The following is a 25,865-nucleotide window of genomic DNA, read 5'->3' on the forward strand; positions in this document are numbered from 1 at the left end:
ATAGAAATAAAACTAAATATGAGGAGGAAAGGTGGAAACTTACAAGTCTGTTACGATTTAAGATATCTCTCTTGTTTAAATGTCTTTTCTACCTCTCCAATTGACATAGTCTAGTCAGATTAAAACAGACTGAAAAGAAAAATCATGATTTTTCTGAGAGAATTTTTCCTTTATATTTTGCAAAACCACATATGTGTAGCAAAGATAACAAAACCACATGTATTCGTTAAGAATGCAATTACGAAGTCTGAAGAGTGTTTCTATTTGAGAGCTGTAAAAGAAAGACTAATCTCAGTAAATGTTTGTTTTACAGAATGCTGAAACCAAAGTGGAAGAAGCAGCTAAGGAGAGTCCAAAAGCAGCCAGACTAACACAGCAGTCATCAGAGGACAATGAAGTATTTGGTGAGTTACTGCAAACAGTTGAAAATGTTATTTGAAGTGTTAGCACAAAGGGAATTCCCACAAAGACACGGTGATCTACTTAATGTTGATGTACAGCATTTGAGTGCAGGCTGTACAGTCCCACAAAGACCTGGAGAGATGGAGTAAAGGACCAAGTAAAAAACAAAGAGGGATCAGCAGTCTAAAACAAATCATCTCTGAGGAGAAGAAAGATTGAATCCAAGTGTTCAACAAAATGAAAGGTTTATGCAGTAAGGGAAAATAAACTTTTCTCCATCCATAATGGAGAGGATAAGCAATGAATTCTTAAAACTGCAGAAAGAAAGATGTGATCAAATGTCAGGAAGGGAAATACAGAAACAAATACTAAAGCATTGTGATACATCATCTGGAAAGTGTGCAGATTCATCATTGCACGCCTTGAAAAACAGGTTAGACAAGTAACTGTCTAAACTGATGTAATCATCTTGTGCCAGAAGGATAGACTGGGTGACCTTTGAGAATTCTTGGAGGCCTCAATTTTAAATGAGCTTCTCTTGGCATTTTTCTGTGAATCCTTTCCCTGCTCTCCATATAGATCTTGCTAATATTTTTATTATTTGATCTGAAAGCCACATTTGACCTTTTCTTCTTCACTGAGTTTTGGAAAAGAGACAGGAAATCATAGAATATGCTGATTTGGAAGGAACCTATCAGGATCACTGAGTCCAACTCCTGGGCCTGCACAGAGCACCCCAAAAATCACAGCATGTGCCTAAGATTATTGTCCAGACACTTCTTGAGCTCTGTCTAGCTTGGTGCTGTGAGCACTTCCCTTCAGAGCCTGTTCCAGTGCCCAAATACCTGCTGTGTGAAGAACCTTTTCCTGATAAGGGAAACCTTATTGTTACAACTTAAGGTTGATTTTATGTTAATAGAACTCCAATGAAGAAGCAGTAGTCTAACATTATTGCAGGAGAGGTTAAGGCAAGGCTGATCATGTGGATGTTACTAAGGCTGACTAGCTTGAAAACTTTTGGATGAGTGAAATATTTTTGAATACAGTAAGGATTTTTTTCTTTCAAGGTACAAAAGGAATGGAGCATGAAGAATTAATAATTAGTCTTTCTTACTAATAATGGAAACCATTTAAAATCATCTTTTCTCAGTGAGATAATAAATAGAGTGTGATTGGCACATGAACCTGAATTCCTGATACAAATATTTCCAACACTGATCATACAGTGCCAGCGGCTGATGAATGCACAAGTGGACTTTAGAACTAGCTTTCAACTTTATTCAGTGGGTGCTGAGGCTGTTACCTCATTTCTTTGCCATTTGCTCTGCCAGTTATTTGCAGTAGATCCAGTATTACTGGTTGTAAAGCCCCATGGCACAGTATAATGTGCATCTCAAACTGTGTCCTTTCTCAGTGCAGATCTCTCGTTTTCTTTCTGTGAGAAGGGTGGAAACAGCAAAAGCAGGGAGATCTCCATCTTCCTCTTTCTACCAGCAAAATCTCAGGCATTTAAATCTTCTGTGTATTTGGATCACTACTCCTCTATACCAGTGGCCTAACCCAGTAGTTACTTAAGCCTGTGGTCCATGTGGGAACTGTGTGTTTAAAGATGGGAATTAAGCATGAAGTTCCCTGTTAGGTTTAAACTCACCATCCAGTGATCCATACCCTGGCTCAACAAATTCTTTAACTAATTGAAGAAAGTCAACATGCAGTGTTCTGTGTGGTGTTTAAAGCTAATGGTTTACTAACAAACTGCTAAATATTTCCATGTTCCAAATCTGTGAACTGAGCTGGTTATCTAACATAAGACACTGATCAGCCTTTGGTAACTCAACACAACAAGGAGGAAAATTTCTTTCCAACTCCAAAACCAGTCAGATTACAGTATCTTACATCAACCTTCCTACTACTTTGCAAATGACAGTCTGGGGCTTTTTTAATTTTAAGATTAGGTCAAAATGGGAGTAAAAAAAAGTGGAAATATGGTGCAAATGGACTCTGTAAAGTTCTCTTACCCTGGTCAATTGAGTAAATCAAAGTAGACTGAAGGTGCAAATGAAGCCACTGTGGTAAGAATCACGGAGAATATTTTGATAGATACAAGTTTCTTGTCTTGAGAACGACTGCTGCATATGCCTTTCCCTGCAGTTCTGGACAATTTCTTAAAATACTCTTATGCCTTATAGGGATAAAGGATAAGCTTGAAGCAGTTTTCCCTAGGTGACTTATTTGTTGTTCTGTGACTTAAATGATTACAGAGCCTGCTCAGTTATTCTCTCTCTGGCTTGATCTATTTCAAGCTATCTCTCATTTCTTTCTTTTTCCCCAGTGATGCTAATTATACCAAGCATCAAGTATGCACCAATAGCTGGCTAATTTATAGCTCCAGCTTTGACTAGAATCCCTCTTCTGAAGAATTTTTAATAGCCTCCAGTCTCTTTGAACCAGGTGCACCTCAGCCTTCCCTTTTCACGGACATCACTCTCTTGTGACTTTTTTCCCCGGAGATCCCTTCCCTCAGCTTTCTCTGGGCGATGCCACCCCCTGCAGAAGGGTTGGCACGGGCAGCAGAGGAGCCCTGAGCCCCCTTTGAGGAGGGCAGCCCCCCTTGAGAGCCGCCTGCCTTCTCTGCCCTGGTGCGGGGCGGCACAGCGGGCGCTGGAGGAGCCGTGTCCCCGGCACCGCTGGCTGTCCCCGGCACCGCTGGCTGTCCCCGGCACCGCTGGCTGTCCCTCGTCGCTGAAGCCACCCGGTGGCAGCAGCTGCCAGCCCCTGGCAGCCACCAGGGCGCCTGGACCGCCAGCTCCAAGGCTCTTCAGCAAAGGAGGCAGAAATCTCTTGATTTGCGCTTGTCTCCTCACTCTCCAGGGTTAGCGGTGGTGTGGACCAGGTGGCAATAATGACTTTGCAGGATAAGGGAACTTTCTCTGCTCTGGACTGCGTGGAATAGATGCAGTTGCTAAGGGTTGTTATACAGAATATACCTGATGAACTGTACTGTTTGAATAGTGGTTTTTTGAAAATACTTCCTTTCAGAGTAAATGTGGTTTCTGCAGTCCCTATCAGCTGGTCCAGTTTTGGAAGCAAACACATTATTATTGATTGAAAATATAGTAAGGAACCAAGTGTGGGGCTCTCTTTCAAGTCTGCTAGACCTGGTAGCATTCTTTGTAGATTCAAGCAGGGTTTCATCCACTACTGTAAAGGGACACCTGTGAACACACATAAATACCTTAGTTTTTCTGTTGTTCTTCTCTGTATGGGTTAAATTTGGGAATTACCATTCCAGAAGGCTCTTTTGCATTTCTCTTTAATATTCATTTTTAGACTGGGGTATAGATGAAACGACCTTGCCAATGATGAAGCCACATTGTACCAGCTGCTTTATGAAGTCAGGTGTGTCTTATGTTTCACAGAACTAAATCTCAAAGGTAATGAACTTTTTATACAGGAGGATGGAGTGGAGAAATGGAGCAGAAGGGTAAGGGTATTGGGAGAGAAAAGACATCACAGTGATGGCATTTGCAACTATGCAATTCTGAATTGACAAGAGTTAGTTTTGTTTGCCCTTTGAAAGGATTTTCTTGTGGCACCCAACAGAGTTCTGTTGTCTGATATATACTGAATATGCATCTGTGATGTGGAGCTAGAACGTCTTGCTCACTGCAAACTTCTGTTGGACTTGCACGTAGTCAACATGGTCTCTGTTGCTACTAGTATGTACTCAGAAAAGGATTTTGAATTACATCTCAGTCCAAGGAAAAGAAGAAATTTGCTGGCTATGATGCTATGCATTTAAAGAAATGGGTCAGGAGGGGACTCTTAGCCTTACTTACAGAGAATATTTTCAGAAGTTTATTTGATCCAATGCTACCCTACAATGGTCAGGCTGGAGCAGGGGGGAAAGCTGCCTGTCATTCTGACCACAGAAGGACTGGAGCTTCCTTTCTTTGGTGCAACCCCTATTACATTAAACTGGAAAATTAAAAATGCAGATTTTTAATTATACCTTATTTTTTTTCCATAGGGTTGAACTAGCATAAAATTGCAAGCAAGATTTTTTTGTAGGGGGAACTGTTGCATATTTTGTATTCCCCAATCTGATGACAATGAAAGTCAAAGTGTGCTAACTGTTTGTGATAGAATCATAGAATATTTTGAGTCAGAAGGGACCTTTGAAGGCCAACCCCCAACCATGGGCAGGGACACCTTGAATCAAATTGGGCTCCTCAGAACCCTGTCCAGTGTCACCTTGACTTTTTCTAGGGATGGGGCATCCACCACATCTGTGGGTAACCTGCTCCAGTGTTTTACCACCCTCATGGTAAAAAACATCTTACTTGGGAAGACAGAGTAAGGCTTTGTCTTTTCAAACCCAAAGGTTTCCTTTTTAATCTGGTAGATCAGGCCTAAAATTGTATCTGGATGTGGCCATTTTTCTTCTGGCTTAGAGCCAGGGATCCATGTTGTGTGCCTGGAGTTGTACTGGGAGGTGTTGGGTTTTTTTGTTTGGGTTTGGTGCTGGGGTTTTGTGCTTTGGTTATTCGTTGTTGGTGGGAGTTTTTTGTTTGGTTTTCGGTTTGTTTGTTCTTTGGGTTTTTTGACTAAAAAGAGGTGAAATGAACACTTATTTTTTCCCTCAAAAAGGAGAGATCCTATTGTGGATCTTTCTCAGCACCATCTGCCATTCTGCTGTTTCAGATTGCAGAATTGGGTACGTCCTGAGGTATCTTTCTGTGTGCAGAGCTCAGAGATACAGCAAGAAAATGTACATTCAGCACAATTCCATGGTGACCCTGACTCACCCTGATTCTCACTTATGCTGATGCCTGCTGCTGTGTCCCACGCAGAATGTCCTGTGGGGATTTGTGTGAACCCACGCAGGATGAAGGATTTCTCTCTCCATGAGACTTCATCTGTAGTGGTTTGACGGAGCAGTCACACTCGCTGTGGGTCTTCCTCACCATGGTCCCACTGCATCCAAACATAGGAATTTTTTGAAGCTGTGTATTGAATGCCAATTTGGGTTTTCTGGTTGGGTGGTTTGTTTTTTTTTTGGTTGTTGTTGTTTGGGTTTTTTCTCAGCTAAGGACCTATTGATGGTTTATAAAGTGTGTCTTATAAAATGAGAGAATTTGTATTCTGGTCTTACAGAATATACTGACAAAGCTGGGAATGTGAGTTATTGTATGTTACATGTGTATGGATGTCACTCTTTTCCTGTACCCGTTTTTGCTTTTTGATTCTTGCTTAAAAAAGGGAGGGAGCAGAATGTGAAGGGAGGAGCTGGAAGGCACAAGGCCTTTATCAGGAGGTGATGCAGTCCTGTCAGGAGCTGGCTAAAAGCTGAGGGTTATTGCAGTTCAGTGACCTTACTGGGAAGCTTCTTTCATTGTAAACACAATCAATTGTGGAACACGAGCTATGACTTTAATGCAAAATAATGGCAAGCGTACACAAAAAAAAATCAATCTGGTGTGACAGCAAATGGTTCTAAAATAGGTGTTATTACCATGTTGCAGTTATTTCCTCTTGCCTGAGAGGCAAATAGGAGAATTTAGTGTCCTGTCGGTTTTCATTATAAGCTAAGTAATGGTTCTGGTTTTCCAGCTATCCATTTATTTTCACTTTCCTTAACCTTCTTTCCTTTTCTCTGTTTCTTGCAAGACTTGGTCTGTCTGCTTTCATCCAGAGACAACCGGTTTATCAAAATTACAACAGCAACCCTGGATTAGCTTTCTGAGGTGGAAAGAATTTGCATTTTAATAAGATTTACATTTTAATAAAAAAACCTTTTACTATTTTTTGTACAAATTGTTGGGTCTCAGAGGTACAGCTCACAGCTTTCCCTTTTTTGGCACGGTATTTCATGCTTACCTGCAGATCGTTTTTTTAGGGAAAGGGCTGAATCTTGTGTATCTTACATATCGTAAAGTGGTTTCTGCAAACTGTGTGTAGTTTTTACATATGGACAAGTGAAGCTGAGAGAAGTTCTGTGGTGGGAAGAGATCTGTAGGAGTCCAGAGGCAGCAGCTGGCCAGCTGGTAGGATTTTTTGTTATTTTAAAGTTTTCAGGTTTTCATAAAATATAGATATTTCCAACTTCTATATTAGTTCTGTGATTGGTTTGGTTATGGTTCATCTTTATGTTTTTTCTTTACTTAAAAGTAGGATTCAAATGTTATTTATTTTGTGGCAGCAATCTGATGCTTTAAACAATAACGGTAGCTCTTGGACATCTAATTAGTTAATATGACATTAATTAATTAATGTAGTGTTTTACAGTAGCATCATCTAAATCTTTAAGATTACTTTTAGCATGCCATTGAGATTTGCTGCAAAATTAGTGCACAAGCACTTAAAGGCATTTTAAAAGCTCTGATTTGGTATGATTTTTCTTTTTTTTTCTTGCGTGCACCACATGCAAAAAACATACATAACAGGGGTCTGGGTTTTTCTAATATCATAGGGACTGGATTTGTTACTTGGGTCATTACCATAGGCGTGGAGCTGAGACAGTGATGCCTGCTGTATTTTTAGCAGTGGTGGGCTGTGCTTGCTGTAATTAATCAGCACATTAACAATAAATGACTTATTCATTATTTTAATGCCTGCTATACAGTGTACAGGAGCTGGTGATTTCTTCTCCCCTTGTTTATTCAGTAAGAGTGAGTCTGTATGCAAGATGGGGGGAAGCACAATAGGCATTTACCATCCTATTGTTATCCAGACCAAGCATTGTATCCAAATGTAAAAGTGAGGGTGGCCAAGGGTGGTCTAATGTCACATGCTGCTGGGTGGTGATACCAGGCTTTTGGCTAATCAGCTAGCCATGAAACAAATTACTCCTTTCCCAGTGGATTTTGTCATCTTTGTCCTGTTGGCAGGCTGCAGCCCAAGAGAGTATTCTGTATGCACAGAAGTCCACAGTGTTCTCTGTCACTGATTCTTATGTACCATCCAGTTGGTTTAAGGCAGGATTTTATCTGTAAATGAATTAAAAGTGCTTCTGAAAGATCCTTATTTTGGGGAAAGGAGTTGAAATCTTGCTGTTGTCCCATTTCCAATTTTTTTGAGGCTGAATAACCACTCAGTTCTGGTTAGAGTGAAAGAAGAAGCAGAATAGTTCTCTGTGGGCCAACCACTCTTCTGTCGGGTTAGCTGAAACAGATGTTGTCATTAAACTTTAATTGCAACATGACTCACTCTTTAATGCAGTGGCTAGAAGAGAACTAGGAGGAGGTTTTGTACCATACATTAGGAGAATATGAAAACAGCAGCTAAGATTGATAATACTTCTGTGTCTTAAAAAAAAATAAGTAATACAAAAGCCATCAACATGGGCTTCCTGCACAATACAAACGATGAAATTTCGTTATGTAGTTTCTAGATAAAATCCTTAGTAGGTGATTTGAGCCAGAATAATGTCCTATGGCAAAAATTTTACTAAAATAGTGGATTCTTCTCAGATTTTAAGTAGTTAGTTACCCTGGTTAGAAGCATTTTGTTGATGGTCTGGACCTCATAATTACCTCTGGTTGTGTGTCTGACCCCCATTAGGCTGCCCATAGCACACATCATGAAAGACTTATCCAAACACAGGTTTTTTCTTCTCTGAATGCAGAAGACAGAAACCAGGGGAAAAAGGGGGATACAGAGGTAAACATCTTGCCCTCAGAAATACAGTAGCTCTGTGCTTAGCTGATGCTTCCCATCCAGTGTGCTGTTAAATGGGTGAAATTCCAATTCCTTGCCAGGATCCAAAGGGCCTAAGAAATTCTGGGTTGTATTTCTTAATGATACTTCCCACTCAGACCCCCTTAATGTTCAATCATGATACTGGAATTAGCTCTATTGACTTTGCCAAAATTATAAAGATAGTGAATTGGGCTTAAAAATCAAAAATCCATTGGCTTGCCCTTCCAACATTAAAAGACTTAATCTGGAGTGTGGAAAAACCTGAGGATATTATATTCAGGTTGATGCCCAAAGAGTATGGAGAGGCAGGGAGAGAGCCACTGGAGCTGCATCCTCTTGTCCAGCAGCAGTTCTGTGAAAGTATCAGCTTGGGTATGTGATGGGGGTAGCTCTGGAAAGAGAGCCAAAAAGCAGCAAAAAGCCCACTGTGAAAGGATTATGAAAGTGGAGAATGACAGCAATGTAAACACCCCATGCAAGCTGTTTTGGTGGCAACCCTGACAAAATATTTTTATTCCTATGCTGGATTAATCTAAATTGTGCTTCAGCCTTATGTGTGGCATCTGCAACTGTGTCCACAGGACTGAAAATTAATCTGATGGTGGTGGGGAATGAAACCAAGAATGAATACACAGGATTCAAATGAGTGAATGAAAATGTGCAGGACTTGGCATCTGTCAGTTTCCCCTTGGCACTCCCATCGCTGTACCCTGGAGCTCTGTGGAACTCCAGGCTCCAGTACCATGTCAGGCAGGAAATCCAATCCATCCTTGAAGCTGTGGCTTTCTGCTACGCATTTGTTGGAGGAGGCTGACTGTGCTTTGGCTTAACTCCTTCAAACACATGGCCTGGCAGCACTTGTGCAATAGCTCAGTCTTAGGGGTGGGACAGTGGCCCTTTAAGTGCTGACAAGGAGGAACAGAGCAGAAATTCACCTCTGAGATAATCCATTTTTGATGAGGAAAATAGAAGTGAAAAGGGCCAGTATTTACTGGTGTGCACACACTGGTACTTGTACAGAAACATCCTGGTGGCGACAAGACTGCAGTCGCTCACAAGCCTTGCAGGGAGCAGAGAACAGCCATGATAATGCTGCTCTTTATTTCCAGGGCTGTTGAGAGCTGGCTCCCTCTCTAGAGCCTTCCCTATGCTTCCCTTCCCTGTTGCCAGTGAAAAGCTTGGCCTTCTCTAGTACTTTTAATAGTCCCACTTCATTAGAAGGAACCATTTTTATATTGGATGCAAATATTTCCATCAAAACAGAAACTTTAATTTAGTTTGAGTGATTTCTAGTAGTCATCCTTTGTGATTTTTTTTTTTTCCTTTTTGGTGGTTCTTGCTGTAGCATCTTAAAATCTCTGCTGTGCATCATATTAATCTGCTACAGGAGGACTGCACTAATATTGAGCATTCTAAAGACTAAACTCAGTCGTTTAAACACATGCATGGACTGAAAAAAAAATTAGAAATATGTTTATTTCAAGTGACTTCAATAGGAATGGTCTACAGATAAAAGAAATTCAAAGGAGTTCTCATTTCTGTTCTGAAATATCTGTAATAGGATTTTCTTTTAACCTTTGCTTGTGGAAAAGTGAAAGAACGGGCTCTGAAACAAAAGCGATAGGTTTTGGAACACTTAACTGAGCCACCATGTTATGTAACAATGAAGAGACTTCATTTCATTGCACTCAGTGGAGACAAAAAGAAAATATTGATGCTTCTAAAATAAATACTTGACATTTGACAATATTTATTTCTTTCAAGTAAGCCTGCTTCCCTGAATGTTTATAAGGATGTGATGACTCTGTTTACCTTGATGGGACCTCCTGCTTCTTCAGCACAGCAGCTCTGCTGATTTTAACAGAGCCATGCAGTGGCTGTGCCTGAGTTCCTGCCAAGGTTGTGGTTATGCCCAAGTTCCTGCCCGGGAAGATGCTGATCTGTGGTGCTTGAAGTCATCAGCTCAGCCAGCAGGTTTGAGGCAGCTGTGTTTCACATCAGGCATTGAGCATGCCGCTGGGGCAGCTTCAGGCAGGCAGTATTTCCATTTGCTGGTCTCCTGATGTCTTGCAGCCCAAAGTCAAACAGGAGTAGCAGTAATTTTATTCCAAAACAAATGGGCCGAGTTTTAATTGCAGTTTTGCAGTTTTGACATTCATTGCCATGAGTGAACTGAATTTTTTGGAAAGCCTTTTTGGGCAGGATTAGGTATAGACATGATAAATTTTTGCCACCTTTTGCTTCACCTATTAATCAGGTCTAAAATGTGCAAGTATGCCATTTTTTAAGGTAAGGCTGTGGTAGGAGCAGGCAGTAGTGATATTCTGTTCTCTTTTACTTACTCTTTCACTTTTTCAGGCTATCATTTGTTTTGTGTACCATATGCAGTCTTGTTTATAAACTGGCCATCCTTAAAGTGGCCACAAGACCCTCTTCTTTGGTCTTCAGATTTTATTGCTGTAGTATCTTCATTCCTTCTGCATTTGTCAACATAGGAAATCTATTACAAAATAGGGAGTAGTTGTGTGGATAGCAATTATACAACAAGCCTGAATGCCCTAGTTAGCATTAAATAAAAATTCTGAAATTTTATTTATTTTTTTATTTATTTGCCAAAATTTCTTGCAATAATTTTACTGCTCTATTTCAGAATATATAATTCCCATATGAAGATCTGAAGGCATATTTGTTTCAAGATTCATGCTTGAAATAAAACTCAAAACCAAAAAAATGTTAAAACCCCTGAAAAATGAGAGCTTCCCTCTTCCTTTTCCACCAAATTTTTCCAGTTTTGCTTTGAGGGATCAGTGGCTGGCCAACATCATCATGAGCTGCACAGCCTACAGAGGGACAATAATAAGTGAAAATTAATAGAGGAACTTCACTAGATTTCAGTAGAATTGGCAACGTGCATTAACACTTCAAAATACTATCCAAATTTTGACCAAGATATTTTGGTGGTTGTGGGCTTAAAATGAAAATCAGAAGATTGGGCAAAGTAACTGTTTCTTTTCCCTCTGTGTTAAATTCCCCTAGGCTCCAGCAGAGAGATGTGACTTTTGTTTCCATATGCCACAAACAATAAACTTGGCATCTATTTTAAAATCAGTGCTCACCTGATTGTAGTAATTTGTATTTAGTGGCCTGTTTTCATTATGTGGGCTGGAGTGATCAGTGAGGTTAAATTGAGGAATTTTCTGAAAGTGAGAAGCCTGGGAGTCAAGACTTCTAAATACATTCATGCTTGGGATTTTTCTTTTTCCTTTTCAGCTGCTCTCATTATTTCCATGCTGCACAGGTTTTTGGTTTTTTTTTCCCTATGTTACTAAAGTACCATAATTCAAATGCAGACTCACTCCCAGCATTATTTCAGTCACGATTCATACTGCAGGAGCACCCAGTCGAGGACTGGACCTCACTGAGCCTATTGATCTGTAAACATTAGACCATAACAGGGTTGCTCTGCACCTGTTACTGCTGATTCCCATTTCTGAGGGCAGGCATTTCCCTGCCAGTCAGACTGCTTTTACACCAAGAATTATTTTGCTCTTCACTGTAAGAAAAGGACCAAATTGCTCTAGATTTTGCAGAAATTGCTCTAGACTATTCCAGATAAAGCCTGTTCCATTTGGGTGAACTCAGCAGCAGAATCTCAAGAGCAGTTATTCTCTGTGGATGTGCACTTCACCAGCAGCCTCTCTGAATGCTGCTGCTGCTCTTGGCAGGGTTACAGCTGCAGTGCCACACCTGTGGCAGTACAGCTCTGCTGGTGACTGCTCCCTGAAGGCGAGCATTTAAATCATTCCTCTCTTCAGCCCAACAATTTTCTTATATTGACTTGTAATTTGTTGTTCAATTTTGAATAATTACGAGGAGGGACAAATGTCTTTCTAGCATCCAAGTTACATGTTTCTCACCCATGGGTTATTTTTGTTTCATGTATGAAAATGTTTCATACATTTTGTTTCATGATTAAAAATGTCTCCTGCAGTGAAAATATGATTTTCTGTATTTTCTTAGTTCTCATGTAAAAAGACCCTTTTTAGTTCTGTCTATAGGTACCTATTAGAAGATTTCTGAGACTGAAATATTCTTGCAAATTAAAATCAAGATTCCTTTAAAAAAGAAAATAAGAAAAAGGAAGCTGTGGAGCTGGCCCCTCAAGAAAACAGAAGTGAATGTCTTGAAATCAGCATGTTATTTAAAATCACACACTGCTTTGGCTAGCCATTGTGACACCCGACCACTGCTGGCATGTCCAAATCCCTGGCTTTTCTAGTCAACTTCCAGTCTATTTTCAGAGTATTATTATCATGTTCCTTATCAGGAATGAATTGTGGGAGAAGTCAGAGTATAAGATAGTTTGACATAGGGAGCTATTTAGAATTTAGAGCATTTTCTCCTCCATCTCTATTAGGTTGCTTGTGTTGATATAATTGTAATGCAGCGCTGCAATGTAAAGACATGTATTTTTTACAGGCAAGATTCATAGTTCAAGTATCCTGATTTAACTAAAACTATAACCCCTCTAATTTAGCAGATTAATTTTCATTGAGGGAGTATATAAATACTCGGTACTTCTGGTATTTTTTATTTAGTTGTTTAATTTGCTATTTTAATTAGAGAATGAAAAGGGATCTGGATGATTTCAGAATGTTGATAAGTTTTAATTTTTTTATCTATAATATTAAATAAAAAAATCTGTGCAAATAGTGACATTTTCATCTGAGTGAAATATCCTAACATTTCTTCTTTGTAGAATTGCTAATGAGGTCATGTCTTTCTGAAAACTGCAGTTAATTTGCATTAAGTGTAGGGTTTTATAACATTTCAGATCTTCTTAAAACGTTGTGGTTGCAATAGTGCATTTATTTTAAGGATATTATTTATACACAAAAATAAGGAACCATGCTAGTAAGCTGTGCCTTCCACAGGGGAGAAGATAAAATTACAACTTGGATTAGGGGAGGAATTTGATAAAGCATATTTATGTCCTTTTGTGCTCTATGCATTCATCTGTTTAATTCCTAGGCTAGTTTGTGTGTTAATTCAGAGAACAGTTATGTGCACACAGTGGAGACGCAAAGGCAATTTCCTTGTTGCTCTGAAGTGTGTAAGTTGGAAAGTGTATATCATTTTCTGTAGATTTTAGCACATAGTACCAGTTGGAGTTCTTGCCTATATGCTGCTTGTGCTAATGTGGCATGAATTAGAGGTGGTTTGTTTTGTTGTTTGGATTTTTTTTTACCTTAACACATCTGTGGATAAGAGGCTGAGCATCTCATTTTTGAGATTACTGGTAAACAACTTAATGTTTTCAACAAAACCATTCAAGAATCATTGAAGTGCATCACAAGGATGTGACTTGAATGGAATGTTATAAAACAAAATTTAAGAGGTAAGAAATAAATCTTGTATGGGAGATTGTAGAAAAGGACAGAATGGAATAACCTTATTCTTTCCTAATTACATTATCTTTGTGTGCAGCTTCTTAGCATAGTGTTTGGACTTTGAGTGTAGGGATTTTCCTTGTGTTTTGGAGTGTAGTTTCTTGGGAGTTTTGTTTGGGGATTTGCGGGTTTTTTTTTGTTTGTTTTTTTATTTGTTTGTTTTGCTTTGGTTTTTTGGATTTTTTCAGGGTTTTTTTGGGGGGGGTGGGTTTTTTGTTTTGGGTTTTTTGGGTTTTTTTTGGGGGGGGGTTGTTTGTTTGTTTGTTTTATTTTTTCCTCATGTGTTAGTATCTTGTTGTGCTGAGACTGTTGGATCAAGTGCACTTTTCGGTTTCTGCCTAAGGCTTTGGGGAGAGACAGATGGATCCGGGATTAGAAACACATCTGTATCTGTTTTGTCATTCCTAAAACTGCTTCGCCATTCAGCACACAGGGACACAGGGTCTCAAGGCTGGAACTCTTAACTAAAGGATTGCTTGTATCCTAACACCTTTTAAATTAGCCTGTTGAGTTAGCTGAGTTCATCTGAAAAAGCAGAAGAGAAATTCCAGGTCTGTGAAAATACTTAATTTAAAACGTCCTGCCAGCAGTTCTACCTCGGCCTTTATATGTGATAGCCAACATATCTCAGATGACCTCAACTCTCAGGGGAACATAAGAATAGAGGCATTCTCTGCATGCATGAGTGGCTAGAATAACACTGTGCTTAGTGATCAAATGAACAATCCCTTTGAGCTTTCGAGATAGTACCCCCTCTCACAGGGCATCGGAAAGCATTTCTTTAACAATTATGCAACAACAAAGCACAATAGGGTCACTGGTTGCTACGATTTCTTTCTGAGGAGGAAAGTCAGAGTTTATGTTACCTTGTTGTTACTATCTCAAGCTGAACTGGTTTGGCAGTCGAGAAATGCAGCCTGATCTGTTGCCAGATCCCTGGTTGTAGTGGAATAGGGTGCTGCAAAAATAAATATTTGAGATTTTTTTGTGTTTTAACCTGCCTGGTGGGTTTGGTTTTTTTTTTAATACCTCCTCCCTACCCTCCCCCGGTCACTTGTCGGGTGTCCCTTTAGAGATCCTCCTGTTGCAAACAGAACCTGTACCACGGGCTGTGCTTTTCTTACTCCCTGGGTCATTTCTCCAGCCCAGTGGTCATCCTTTTTACTGTGACTGATTCCTTCTGTCTGACTGCACTATTTTACTGCTTTTGCTTACCACCAGGCTTTTTTGCCCTGTGTTTTTCTCACCATATTTTCTTCTCACCTGCTGATCTACTGGTTTCTGCCAGACCTTCTTTAGCTGCCTTTGCATTCTTCCATCTGCCTGGTTCCTTCCTTTTCTTCCTTATGCTCTTCTCCTCTTCATGGTCTTCCTTTACTGCCAGGGCTCACTACTTCAGCTGCTTTCTAGCATCTTCTCTACCAACAAAGACACAAAGTTATCCTGGTGAGCTTCTTGATGATTAACCTGGTTGTTCCCACAAAAATTCTAAACAATATTAGCCCATCTATCTCTTTTCTCTCATCCCTGATCATCAGAAAAAGAAAAAAAGGACCATATGGTAAGGGTCAATTTGAAGTAATTTAGATGTTTCCTATTTTGATTTTTAAATGTTGAATGTGGGACACTGCAAGTCACATACCAATGAATATTCCAACCTTGCACAAATGAATACTGATGAGATGACCTGGGATAATAGCATTGCTTGGGGCTGTTGAGGCCATTCTGCTGTAAGAACAAATTCTAGTCAAGACTGAGACATATTCCACAACAGGATGTCTTGTCTTTTCTTTGAATTTGAAAACTAGTAACAAAACTGAGGCTTTCTTATGTTGTGCATGTGTGTGTGCAAACAACTATTTGTATGACAGACAAGTGTTGCACAGTCAGCAGCCAAATGAATACAAATACAAATATTCTGTGCTCTCTGGGTTTGTCATATCACCTAACCTTTTCCTTCTAGATGAAGAAGAATAAAAGTTGAAGATCATAAATTGCATTAATTTAAAATTAAGATCTGGAGCTTACATTTTTTGCTGGTGCAGTGCCCATGCCTTAATAAAATCTATGGGGAAAAAACATATGCTCTTCAGCAAAATTCTCACCTACAGAAATAAGCCTCAATGTAATATTTATATTCTCATTATAGAGTTCTACTGGTTTGTTGTTGGCTTTCTTTTTCCCCTTTTCTCCCTGCTAATTAGTTTAATGCCGCCAGCATAAGAAACATATTTTTACTTTTGTATTTGTACTATTTATCTATAACTTCAGGTTTGTCTGTACATTTTAGGAAAGATAATGAATTTAAGCCTTAACCCTAGATTCAGATATGACCAGTTACTGTGTCTGGAATCTCAGTAACTCTTCCTACTGCTTTCAGCTATCCCAGTAGAATAGGCTGTGATGGTTGGCTCTGAGGAAGCACACACAGTTTGTTGGATTTTGCATTGTTGGAGGGCCAGAGGCTGGAAATGGGAATGTATAAATTTGACACTCAATTTGATATTCCTGCTGAGTAAAAGAGACATGCATTTCTCCCTTCACACTCTTATTTTCTCCTGGAACAGAAAACATGACAATGAGTCCAAAAGCAAGTGGTTATTTAGATGGCAACAAATTGCTGCATAACTGTGGTCCCAAGGAAGGACGGGAAGGTTGGGAAGCTGTGCTGGTTTTATTTTATCTTGCAGAGGGTATTTAGTACAGCTGGGTTTCTCAGGGTCCCACTGAGATTTTGTTTATTGGAGAGAAGTATTTTGAATGTCTAAATCTACTGCTGCACTTTTTTCCTTTTTCTGCATTATTTTAAGTACTGTGGATTAGTATCTTGCTTCAGATTTAAAAACCAACCTACCAAAACCAAAAAGCCAGGTGAATGTGCACGATATGTTGGCAGCATGTTGCCCTCTCTGTTAAGAGGATGAAACTGGTAGAAAACAAAAAGCGGCATAAAATTCTTGAGCAGGCAATTTGCACGGTGTGGGTGGATTTTCTGAAATACCTGAAGGGAATTTTAAATACTCTGGAAAAATTATCAAAAAAGATCACAACCTGAGTGTGTGGTGAGTAATGAAGAACATTAAGCACAGTGGTGAGCTCTACAGAATATCCTAAAGTATTTTCCCATTTACAGCTCAGTCTCAAAGGAAAAACTGTAAATGGAAGAGAAGGAGTAGAAAAATCTGGCCCATGCAAACGTTAGTAATGAACACTGTCAATACCATGCTCTGAGAACTCTGAGATGTAAAACAACTTCTGGCATTTGGAAGTTTGGACACGGTTTGGGGGGTTTTTTTGGAAGAGTTGAAGGTCAGAATACCTGATGCCAGACTGCATATGAGCTTTAACCTGGCAGGCAAAATACTGACACCACGAAACCTTTCCAGTTTGGCTGGCAGTAGTGCCCCTAGCTGTATGTGTTTTGCAAGAACACAGTGGGGGCAGCCAAGCAAGATCAATAAATTGACACATATTCTTAAAGAGCAGCCGTCTGTAACATCCAGTTCCACTTGGCTAAGCACTAATTTGATTTTTGCTTCTACTTTTTAATTCTTTTTGAGCTCATTGTAATCTGTTTGGATTGGTTTGTCAAATTTGAAGTAAATAGTACAAAAGCAGAATTTGACAGCCACTGCTTTATTTCCACCTCCTCTCTCCACCCCATTTCAAGCAAAGCCTAATTCCAAGGTAGAGTGGCTACACATTTGGCTTGTTTGCTTTTGATTTCCATTAAAGTTTACTGCAAAAACAACCTGATCATACCAGTGACAAGCCTGAATTTGTCTTCCCAGTAACTTGTCCATGTTTGCCCTAAAAACCAATTTGATGCAAAAACTTTCTTCAAAAAGGGAGGCATTTGGGGCAGTAACTACACAATGAAAACACTTTATTTCACTTCTGGAGATCTTTCATTTTTAAATTGCTCTGGGTGAACACATTCCATTGTATGCTGAAAGAAGAGGAATTAACAATTGATTTGTGACATCTTCATGGGGCAGCAAGACAAGGGAAGCAAGAGAAATGTGCAGTATGGAGAGTACACTTCTGCTGGCAGGGGAATAAGATGTTTCCTTCTTCCTCACCTGGATCTTGATCTGAAGGTCATGGCATGTGTCTCGCACTGGCCATGGTCATGGGTTGAAAGCTTTTGTTATTTGGCTTGTTAGTTTGTTTTGTACACGTACAGTACTAGAGTGTTCACATCCTAAGTGGGATTGAAAATTTGGCTGATCAAGCACATAACTGATCCTGGAATCTAAAGATTTATTTCTTTACTTTGGAATTCTTTCTCAGTGAGTGATTTATTTTTACATGTGCATCCTTTAAAACAAACAATTGTTTCTCCCTTCTTTTAAAGTTGGGGAATAACAAGATACAAAAAGCCCTCTAAACTGCAGGACCCCAGCAACATTTTCCATCTCTCCTAGAGCTAGGTCCTGTTTTTTTCCAGTATTTACATGCTTACAGTCCCTTTACTTTCCCCTTCCACACCTTTGTATCCATGTTCCCATGTAAAAAACTAACCCAAACCTTCAAGAGCAGTCTGGGAGACTGAGGATGTCAGGATTCACATCCTGACACATAACATGGGCACATCTGTACCACCAGCATGCATCTGCTATGAACAGACAAAAAGAACAGACTTTTTTTCAGGCTGTTTGGATTATGGCTAAGGCTGCCTCTTAGTTTTTCAGAGATTCTGTTTTACATAAATTTTTAATTTGTGTAAAATAGATGCAGGAATGCTTTGACAATACGATGGACGTTTCCCCGGGATTGATCAGCTTAGTTCTGAATCATGATACTGTGTAATTCCTGCTAGGGGGATGAAGCACATAGTGCCCGATATGTATGCTTAGTCAGAGATAAAAGAGTTCCACTCAGCCATTTTTTAAAGACTTTTTAGCTATTGTGTTGGGCAAAGAGTGTTTCAGTAGAGGAGAAAAAGCCATTGCTTCTCTGATATCACTGGCATCTCTCCAGTCAGCATTCAAGTGCCATGGTATTCATTGAATGTTGTGTTTTTCAGAAGCACAGCCTTGTTTGATCTGTTTTGTGTTGCAAAACATGAAAAGACAGTCTCTGAATAAATTTCTATTCATAGAATCACCGACCCTTTTAAATGTATTTCATTTTCATATCCATTCCTTTTCTGGCTACCATTTAAAGCATATTTGATCTAGTTAGCAAGCCCTTCTGCAGGCTTAAGGCTGCTGTTACCTCCGAGTTATTAATGCTCATGTTTGTGTAGATGTTGCTGGAGAAACTGTGTATGGCCACATGGGAAACTTCACTGTCAGCAAGGAGCCTGGTGCACACCCCAGAGAGGCACCATGTGGTGCCTCTGAGTTGTAGTACATCCACCCTTGCCTTTGCTGACATTTATTCATTTGTTAAGGGTTTATATTTATTAGGGGAATTGCCTTTGGTCTGTCACCAGGTAAGCCAGCTTCTGCTAATTACATCAGCTAAATTATGCTAAAGTTCCTGTGAGCTGGGATGGGTGTCCTGCCACTCACATAAGTACAAGTGTCTCCTACTGACTTGAATACCAGTCAAAATAATCTTTAAAATGTAGCAAATCTATACTGCAGTGCAAGCAGAAGAATAATGGCTGCAGATGATGCAGTTTTATCTGCTGGTTAGTTGTGGTGATGATGATGGTAGTTATTTGGCTAGCCTCATGCAGCTTCTAAGGACCATACAAAGTGTGCAGTAAGTAATGAACTGCTCTGTAAGTTAACTTTTACTGACACATTTCAGAAAGCCTGACACCTTTTACTATGTGTGACAGACCTGGCAATGAGAGAAAGATGTAAGCAGCATGACTTCAACTTGCAATCATCTAGTCAAACTGTATCAAATGATAAATTAGACTTGTATGAAAAAGAATAGATGCTCAGATAATGTCATGGTATAGCTCCTTATCAAGTTATCCTCTATCTTTTCTCTCTTTTTTTCAATATGGATTGCAACATGCTGCTTGTGCCATTAGTAGAAGTGTAGGATAATTTGACAATTGCTGATTTCACCTAAGTTGTATCAGCCACCTGCAAAGAATATGGGCCTTAATTTTATTCCTTTCAGGTATGTGAGAAATATTTCCCTTGCCAGAATAGAAAATTGGGAAATCCAAAATGGGGTGAGTGATAGACCTGTCTTATTTATTGTCACAGAAAGAATTGTCCGGAGATGTGGGTGGGAAAAAGGGGATTTGTTTCAGTAAATGCCTCTTTATGATACTTTCTGAAAGGCAAGCAGTCAGAGCTGGAGACTTTTGCAAGTTTTTGTCCTGATTATCAACTACTTATTTTCTTTCTTTTATGAAATGTATCTTGGTCTATTAATCTGCATGCATTTGATTTCTTTTTTTTTCACTTGTTTCTCAGGCAGTAATGCAGTGGGGGTTTTTTGCTGCTAAGAGGGGAATACCTTTGAGGTATACCTAAGAAGGGATACTTTTGAGGTTGAATCCCTCCTGCAATAAGCCAAAGATAATAAATGAGAGCTCCAAGTTCAGTGAGTTTGCTTTTCACAGCTTGATGCTCTCATGCTGGGAGCAGCAGGAGTGGCCTGGCCAGCGTGGGGCTGAGCTGGGATAGGGTGGCAGCGAGGCAGGCAGGGTCAGGCACCTCAGGCAGCAGGAGCAGCCAGGGCAGCCAGAGCCCTGGAAGGTGCCACCGTGGGCAGACACAAGGCTGGGCACGGGCAGCGGGTCTGGCCTGGCCAGGAGCCATGGCCAAAGCTCCGGCCCAGCCAGGAGGATCTGAGCAGGATCCTCAGAGCCCTTTGTCTCATCTGAGCTGAGTGCTGGCAGGCTGGACCTGGGCTGGAGCTGACCCTGAACAGGGAACTCCCAGATGAGTGAGAGGGAAGAGGCTGCAGAGCCTGCTGGTGCACTTGGGACCTGGAGGTGTATCCTCAAGCCATGTGTTGTTCTTCCAGCTATTCTTCACAGTTACTATAGATGGAATTAGATTTTTTTTCCTTTGTATTTTTTTATCCTTGATTCCAGTACTTCAGGCTTTCAGTGGCGAGAAAAAAAAATCCTAGTAGGCCATGAACACCAGTCTGGAGGTACATGGCAATTTTCCTGCTACTTCCAGCACATTTGGCTTCTACAGTCTGTGGCACCTCTTTGTCAGACTGTCTTGGTTATCCTGTTTTCTCAGGATAAGCAAAGCCCATGATTCTCTACAATGAACTGCATCTAAATTGAGAACTGAACCAAGGTGCAAGGGTTTTATAAACAGATTGCATTATTTACTTATTTCAAAGGGATGCTAGGTAACTTTCTGGGAAACCACAGACTGTGAATATGAAAAACTTCTCATTTTGCCAGTCATAATCTGTGGCTGCAGAAATGCTCTTACAGCACTTACCTGGGAAATAAATGACTTTTTATTTTCAGAGATGATATTAACACAGATATTTTTCTGTCTGTGGAGCACTTTCTACCTCCTGTGAGTTGTCTGTACAACTTCCTAGGAGGCAGAAAAATGAAAACTTCCTGCTGAGAAAACCAAGGCAGAGTTGTTTTGTTTATTTCTGAAATGGCTTAGTGGATATTGCTCCTGCAAACACAGGTCCAGAACCATGAATTGTTGAGTGTTTTGCCAGCAGGCACAGGGCTGCTGCACCCAGGAAAGTGTCAGCTGGGGGCTGCCAGTCCCAGGTCAGTGCAGCACCAAGCCAGGCATTAGCCAGGTTTGCTGGCTGAGATGAGCGTGGGGCTGAGGCTCCAGCATGAATTCTGCTGGCCTTGGGCACAGTGGAGCAGCCTCTGCCTGCAAAAAGCAGGCATGGGATCACCTGCCTCGCCAGGGCTGCATCCTAAGTTTGGGTGAGCAGGACAGTGTGCTATGTGCATCCTCTGTGTACGGTTGTGATAGATCTTCTGGTGTAACCCCTTGAGTTGCTCTCAGGCTCTTTGTGAACTTTTCTAGAAGTGGTGGTTTCACTCATCCTTGTGCTTGCTGGGTGGATTGAGAGAAGCATACCCAAAGAACACTTGGGAAGAAAACATGTTTACAGCCTTACTTGCTTGATAAAATATTGTGGAGCTCAATCATACTGCCATTTTAGTCTTCAGAGTTAAGAGCTCTTTTTGCTAAGCGTGCTTTCTTCATCACATGAAAAGTGACTTTATACATACTCAAATAGCAAAATAAAGTTTGTGAATTCTTTTATTTTCTTTCTTTTTTTTTAATAGCAGTAACTCCCACGAACTGGTACAAGGCTTGGTACTGTGCAAGCAGTTTTTCACTCTTAGAATGCTGCTGCTGAAAAGCAGATATTGTGTGAAGTACCATCGATCACTGCTGCGGTTTTATACAGTTTGTCACCATTGTTCTTCGTATAGCATTGAGTCACATTTAGCACTATGGTACAGCTCACAAGTGTTCAGCGTGGGGGAAAAAAGTGTTGGGTTTTCTTAATGTAAAAATCCTCTTCATTGTTTATAATCTGATATCTTTGATTTGTTGGTGTATAGCAAATATGTCTGATGTAGCCTAGTATAGATGAGAACACATTTATTAATATGTTCAGAAGTGTAGGATGTAATTTATAATGATGGAGAGTGGAAGCTCCATTCTCTAAGACCCAGAACAGATGAGGTTAGAAGTATTAGAGCAGTTATCTATAAGGCTGTTCTGACAGATGCTTAGCTCAGAGGTGAAGTGGATTGTTATATCTGGTTTTACATTAACAGATTTGGGATTCCCTAATAATTTCCTTGGGGTTTTTTTCTGACTAAGAGCATACTGTATCTCAGGTAAAATCCCACTGAAATAATAGGTGATTTTAAATTGATGTGTGAACAGACCACATTTTCTCTCAGTCTATCAAACACCATGTAAATTCATCTTTTAGAAATGTGGGATTTCATGATGTTCAAATCCTACCCTTGGCCTCGGCTACTTTGCGAATCTTGTAATTTTACTCCCTTCTTCAGCCAATATTGCAATGTTTTGTTTTCCTTTCATGCACTACTTGTATAGATGAGCTTGTAGAACAAAATGGGGAGAACGCTGTTTGTAATTGGGACAGAGAGGAGGCAGCAGTGAATGATCTTTGTGTTAGCACAGCCATTTAAATTTCACTGGGAAGGATGAGAAATTAAATATTTCTTCTTTCAGTGCAGAAAAGACAAACTCCCCAAACCAAATCAACAATCTGTGGCACCAACCACACAACACGTAATGTTGGTTTAAGAGAGCTGTGGGCAGATGCTGATCCAGTGGTGCTCTGTTAACAGAGCTGTAGAGGGTTGCTGCTGGAAAGGTGTTTGTGAAGTGTGTCCTCACATGACTTTGAAAGCTCTTAGCTAATGTGGACAAATGTCAGTAATCCAGAGCAGCAGAAGCAAGTGAGAAAGGCCAGAAGGCCATGCAGTATTTATTTTCCAAGTGGGGACCCTTTGGATTTAGATGTTTTGTGTTAACATCATAAGAACACGTATGGGTTATAAGCATTTGACAGAGTAGGTGAGGAGAGGTAGCACTTTAATCTTGTGACTCTTGTAGTTGGTTTAGAGGTGAGTATTTGTTGTCTGCTTGTACTAGCTTCTGACAGCTCTTACTGGTGTTGGGTAGGCAGGCCTTATGACAAGGAGAGATTCCAGAGGTGATTTCCTGTGCAGAGATAATTTGGAATTTGCTCCACAAGAAGCCTGCCAAAGCCTGCAGCAGCATGGCAAGGGATCATGACCTTTGTGGAGCTGGAGCTTGTGGGACTCAGATAGGCAGCACAGCAGAGTGGTTTGGATGGCAGCTTTGGTCCAGGAGCCTTGGGAAGGGAAGGTGGGAGGAAGGACTGGAAACTGCAGGAGGCCAGAGAGGCAGAAAGTGCTTGACAAGAGAGAACAGCAGAATGGTGTGACCAGTGCAAACACTGTCCTTTCCTTCAGGATTGGAGGTCTTGAATCTAGACATGTGAGGCTGTGGATTCTGTGGCTCACCTTGGAGTGTAAAGTCTTTCCATGTGATTTCTGGTAATGTTTCTTTATTCTCTGGTAAATACCAGTAATTTCCTGCAGGATAGACAGACAAAGTGATTTTTATCCAGCTTTAAATGTTTTCAGTTCATCACCAAAAAAAAAACAATCATTTTTTTTTCCCTTGGTATCTTTCTTTTGAATATCTTATTCTCAGCTTTCTGCCAGTATTTCTGTGGAATAATATCTCTGCTGTTAGGCCCGGTGCCAGTTCAGTCAGCGCAGACTGCTTTAGTCCTTTGGATTCATTGTTTAATTTGCTTGGTTTTAAGTATTCTTCTTTTCTGTTTTTAGGGCTCACTTGAGGCAATTATGAAGAAGGTAAACCTGTTAACCCTATGACAAGTTCTGGAGTAAGGTTTTCTTTCAGTCTGTCTGCTGGACAGGCAGATATTTTAATCAAATCTCATATCAATTGCTCAGGAATACATTAGAGTTCCCTTCTGAAAAATATTTCTTTGGTTATCAAATTTCTTCACTGTGGAACTAGCTTCACTCAGAAGTCTCTAAACAGTTTATTTTTGCTGTTTAATCGAAACTACCTCTAAAACTCTTGGGAGTTCTATTGTACTGATTGTAAAAGTGTAAAGGCCTTGAAATAATTTTAAAAGTTAAATACTTGTAAATGTGTAAAGGCCTTGAAATAATTAGTATTTTTACAAACTACCTGCCTTTCATTGCATGTATTGCAATATTTTTATATCCTCCTCTTTCATTCTGCCACAGCAATTCCATGGCTCTGCTCCTAGGTCTGTGCTGACATTCTCCATTGTGCAGCTTCCAGACAAAGCTGTTCTGACAAGCAGGACAGAGCATGGTAGCAGGAATGCCATTCCCTCTGTTCAAGGCAGTGATCAGGGTGCAGCATCCTCGAGTGCTGTGCTCCTGTGCCAGGGGTGCAGAGAGTCTTTAAACTGTGAGAGCAGCCAAGTGCAGCCTCGGGTGTCTGTGCCCCAGCAGCATCCCTGCCATAAATGTGCTCAGCTGTGATTTCTCTGCTGACTTTGAATGTGACATGTGGAATTTGTCCTTTGAGTAACCTGGCTTTCAGGTTTCTCTTCAGAGTTCAGAGCTACTAGCTTGATTGTCACCTTCTAAAATCCTGTACTATTACATGAAAATGTTTTAAAATCTGGTTAGAGTAATCATTGCCAGGCAGACAAAAACTAACATCTGTAGTGCTGAACATCCCTGAAGTGACACATTTGTAAAGCATTAACTGTGTTTTTAAAATTAGCAATCAGCTGCTGATCTGTTAGGCAGAATGACTTTCTCACCATCCATACCAAAGGCAGAACTGGAGTTTCCCATAGCTGCTACAGTGTCCATGAGAGAAAGGAACTTCCTCTTAATGCCAGCATCTTGAACTGGCATTAAGAGGAAGACCTGGCAAAGCTGGAGACCTGCTCCTCTGTTTCCCCAAAAGGCTACAGAGGTGCTTGTCTTCTACCTCATGGATGCAGCTGATGGTGTGGCTCTTGTCCCCACTGCAATGTGAGCTTCTCCCACTTCAGATGTCCGGGTCAAGCTGGAGGTGTGGTCACTGCATTGCACAGGGGGCAGTGGCACATTTTCCACCTCCTGGGCACAGCTGGATATGCAGGGCACAGCTGGGCCCCTGCACCCTCCTGGGCAGGGAGCTCCCCCCTGGGCTTCTGCCTCCCACTGGCTCAGGGGTAATCACAATGATCCATCAGTTTCTGAGATGTGACAAGCTCTGTGAACAAATTCTGTGTGACTGGGAGAAATCCTGCTCACTTCTACTCCTCTGACCTTTCACCATAGGTTTCAGGTGAAAGTCAGTTCCAAACTGAAGTGAATCAGTTCCAAGTGTCAGACAGTGACTAATGGCTGTGGACTTGTTCTGATTGTAAAGAGCTGCAGTTTAGGCAGACTTGAACAACCCAACCCCTCTTCTTTGGCTTGTTTGTGTTGGTTTGTTTGTTTGTTTGGGAGGTATGCTTTATCAGCTTCTGAAAAGCCACATCTTCAATTTTGTTTTACATATATAAAAACTCAACACAATGGTAAATGGTCTATAGGCTTATTTGTGCCCAGGTATTTCAGATATTTTCTGGAATATTGGCAAATAGGTGTGTCATACTAAGAGTGTGTCATTTATACCATTGTGGTGTACTGCAGAATTTTCTGAGGAAAACAAATCTTCTAAAAACTACCAGCATAATTCCCCTCACTGTAAATTCTGTAACCATGACTTTCTTTCTGGGGTCACTTGTGCTACTAAAAGCTTCAGTTCAGAATATACTAGGGCAAAATAGAGAAATCCAGAGATATGGCAATGTACACCTGAAGGA

At 40.5% G+C, this 25,865-nt stretch overlaps 1 protein-coding gene across 3 annotated transcripts in view; it reads left to right on the top strand.

Moving 5' to 3' along the window:
• MBP (myelin basic protein) overlaps nucleotides 1-25,865 on the top strand; it is an 85,353-nt gene that overhangs the window by 30,808 nt on the left and 28,680 nt on the right. For all 3 annotated transcript variants that reach the window (XM_066561015.1, XM_066561024.1, XM_066561033.1), the window contains exon 2: nucleotides 314-404. In XM_066561015.1, coding sequence (XP_066417112.1) covers nucleotides 314-404 — 91 coding nt within the window. The remainder of the gene's footprint in view (nucleotides 1-313; nucleotides 405-25,865) is intronic.

This window comes from Molothrus aeneus, chromosome 1, assembly GCF_037042795.1.
Source record: "Molothrus aeneus isolate 106 chromosome 1, BPBGC_Maene_1.0, whole genome shotgun sequence".
In the NCBI taxonomy this organism is placed as follows: domain Eukaryota; kingdom Metazoa; phylum Chordata; class Aves; order Passeriformes; family Icteridae; genus Molothrus; species Molothrus aeneus.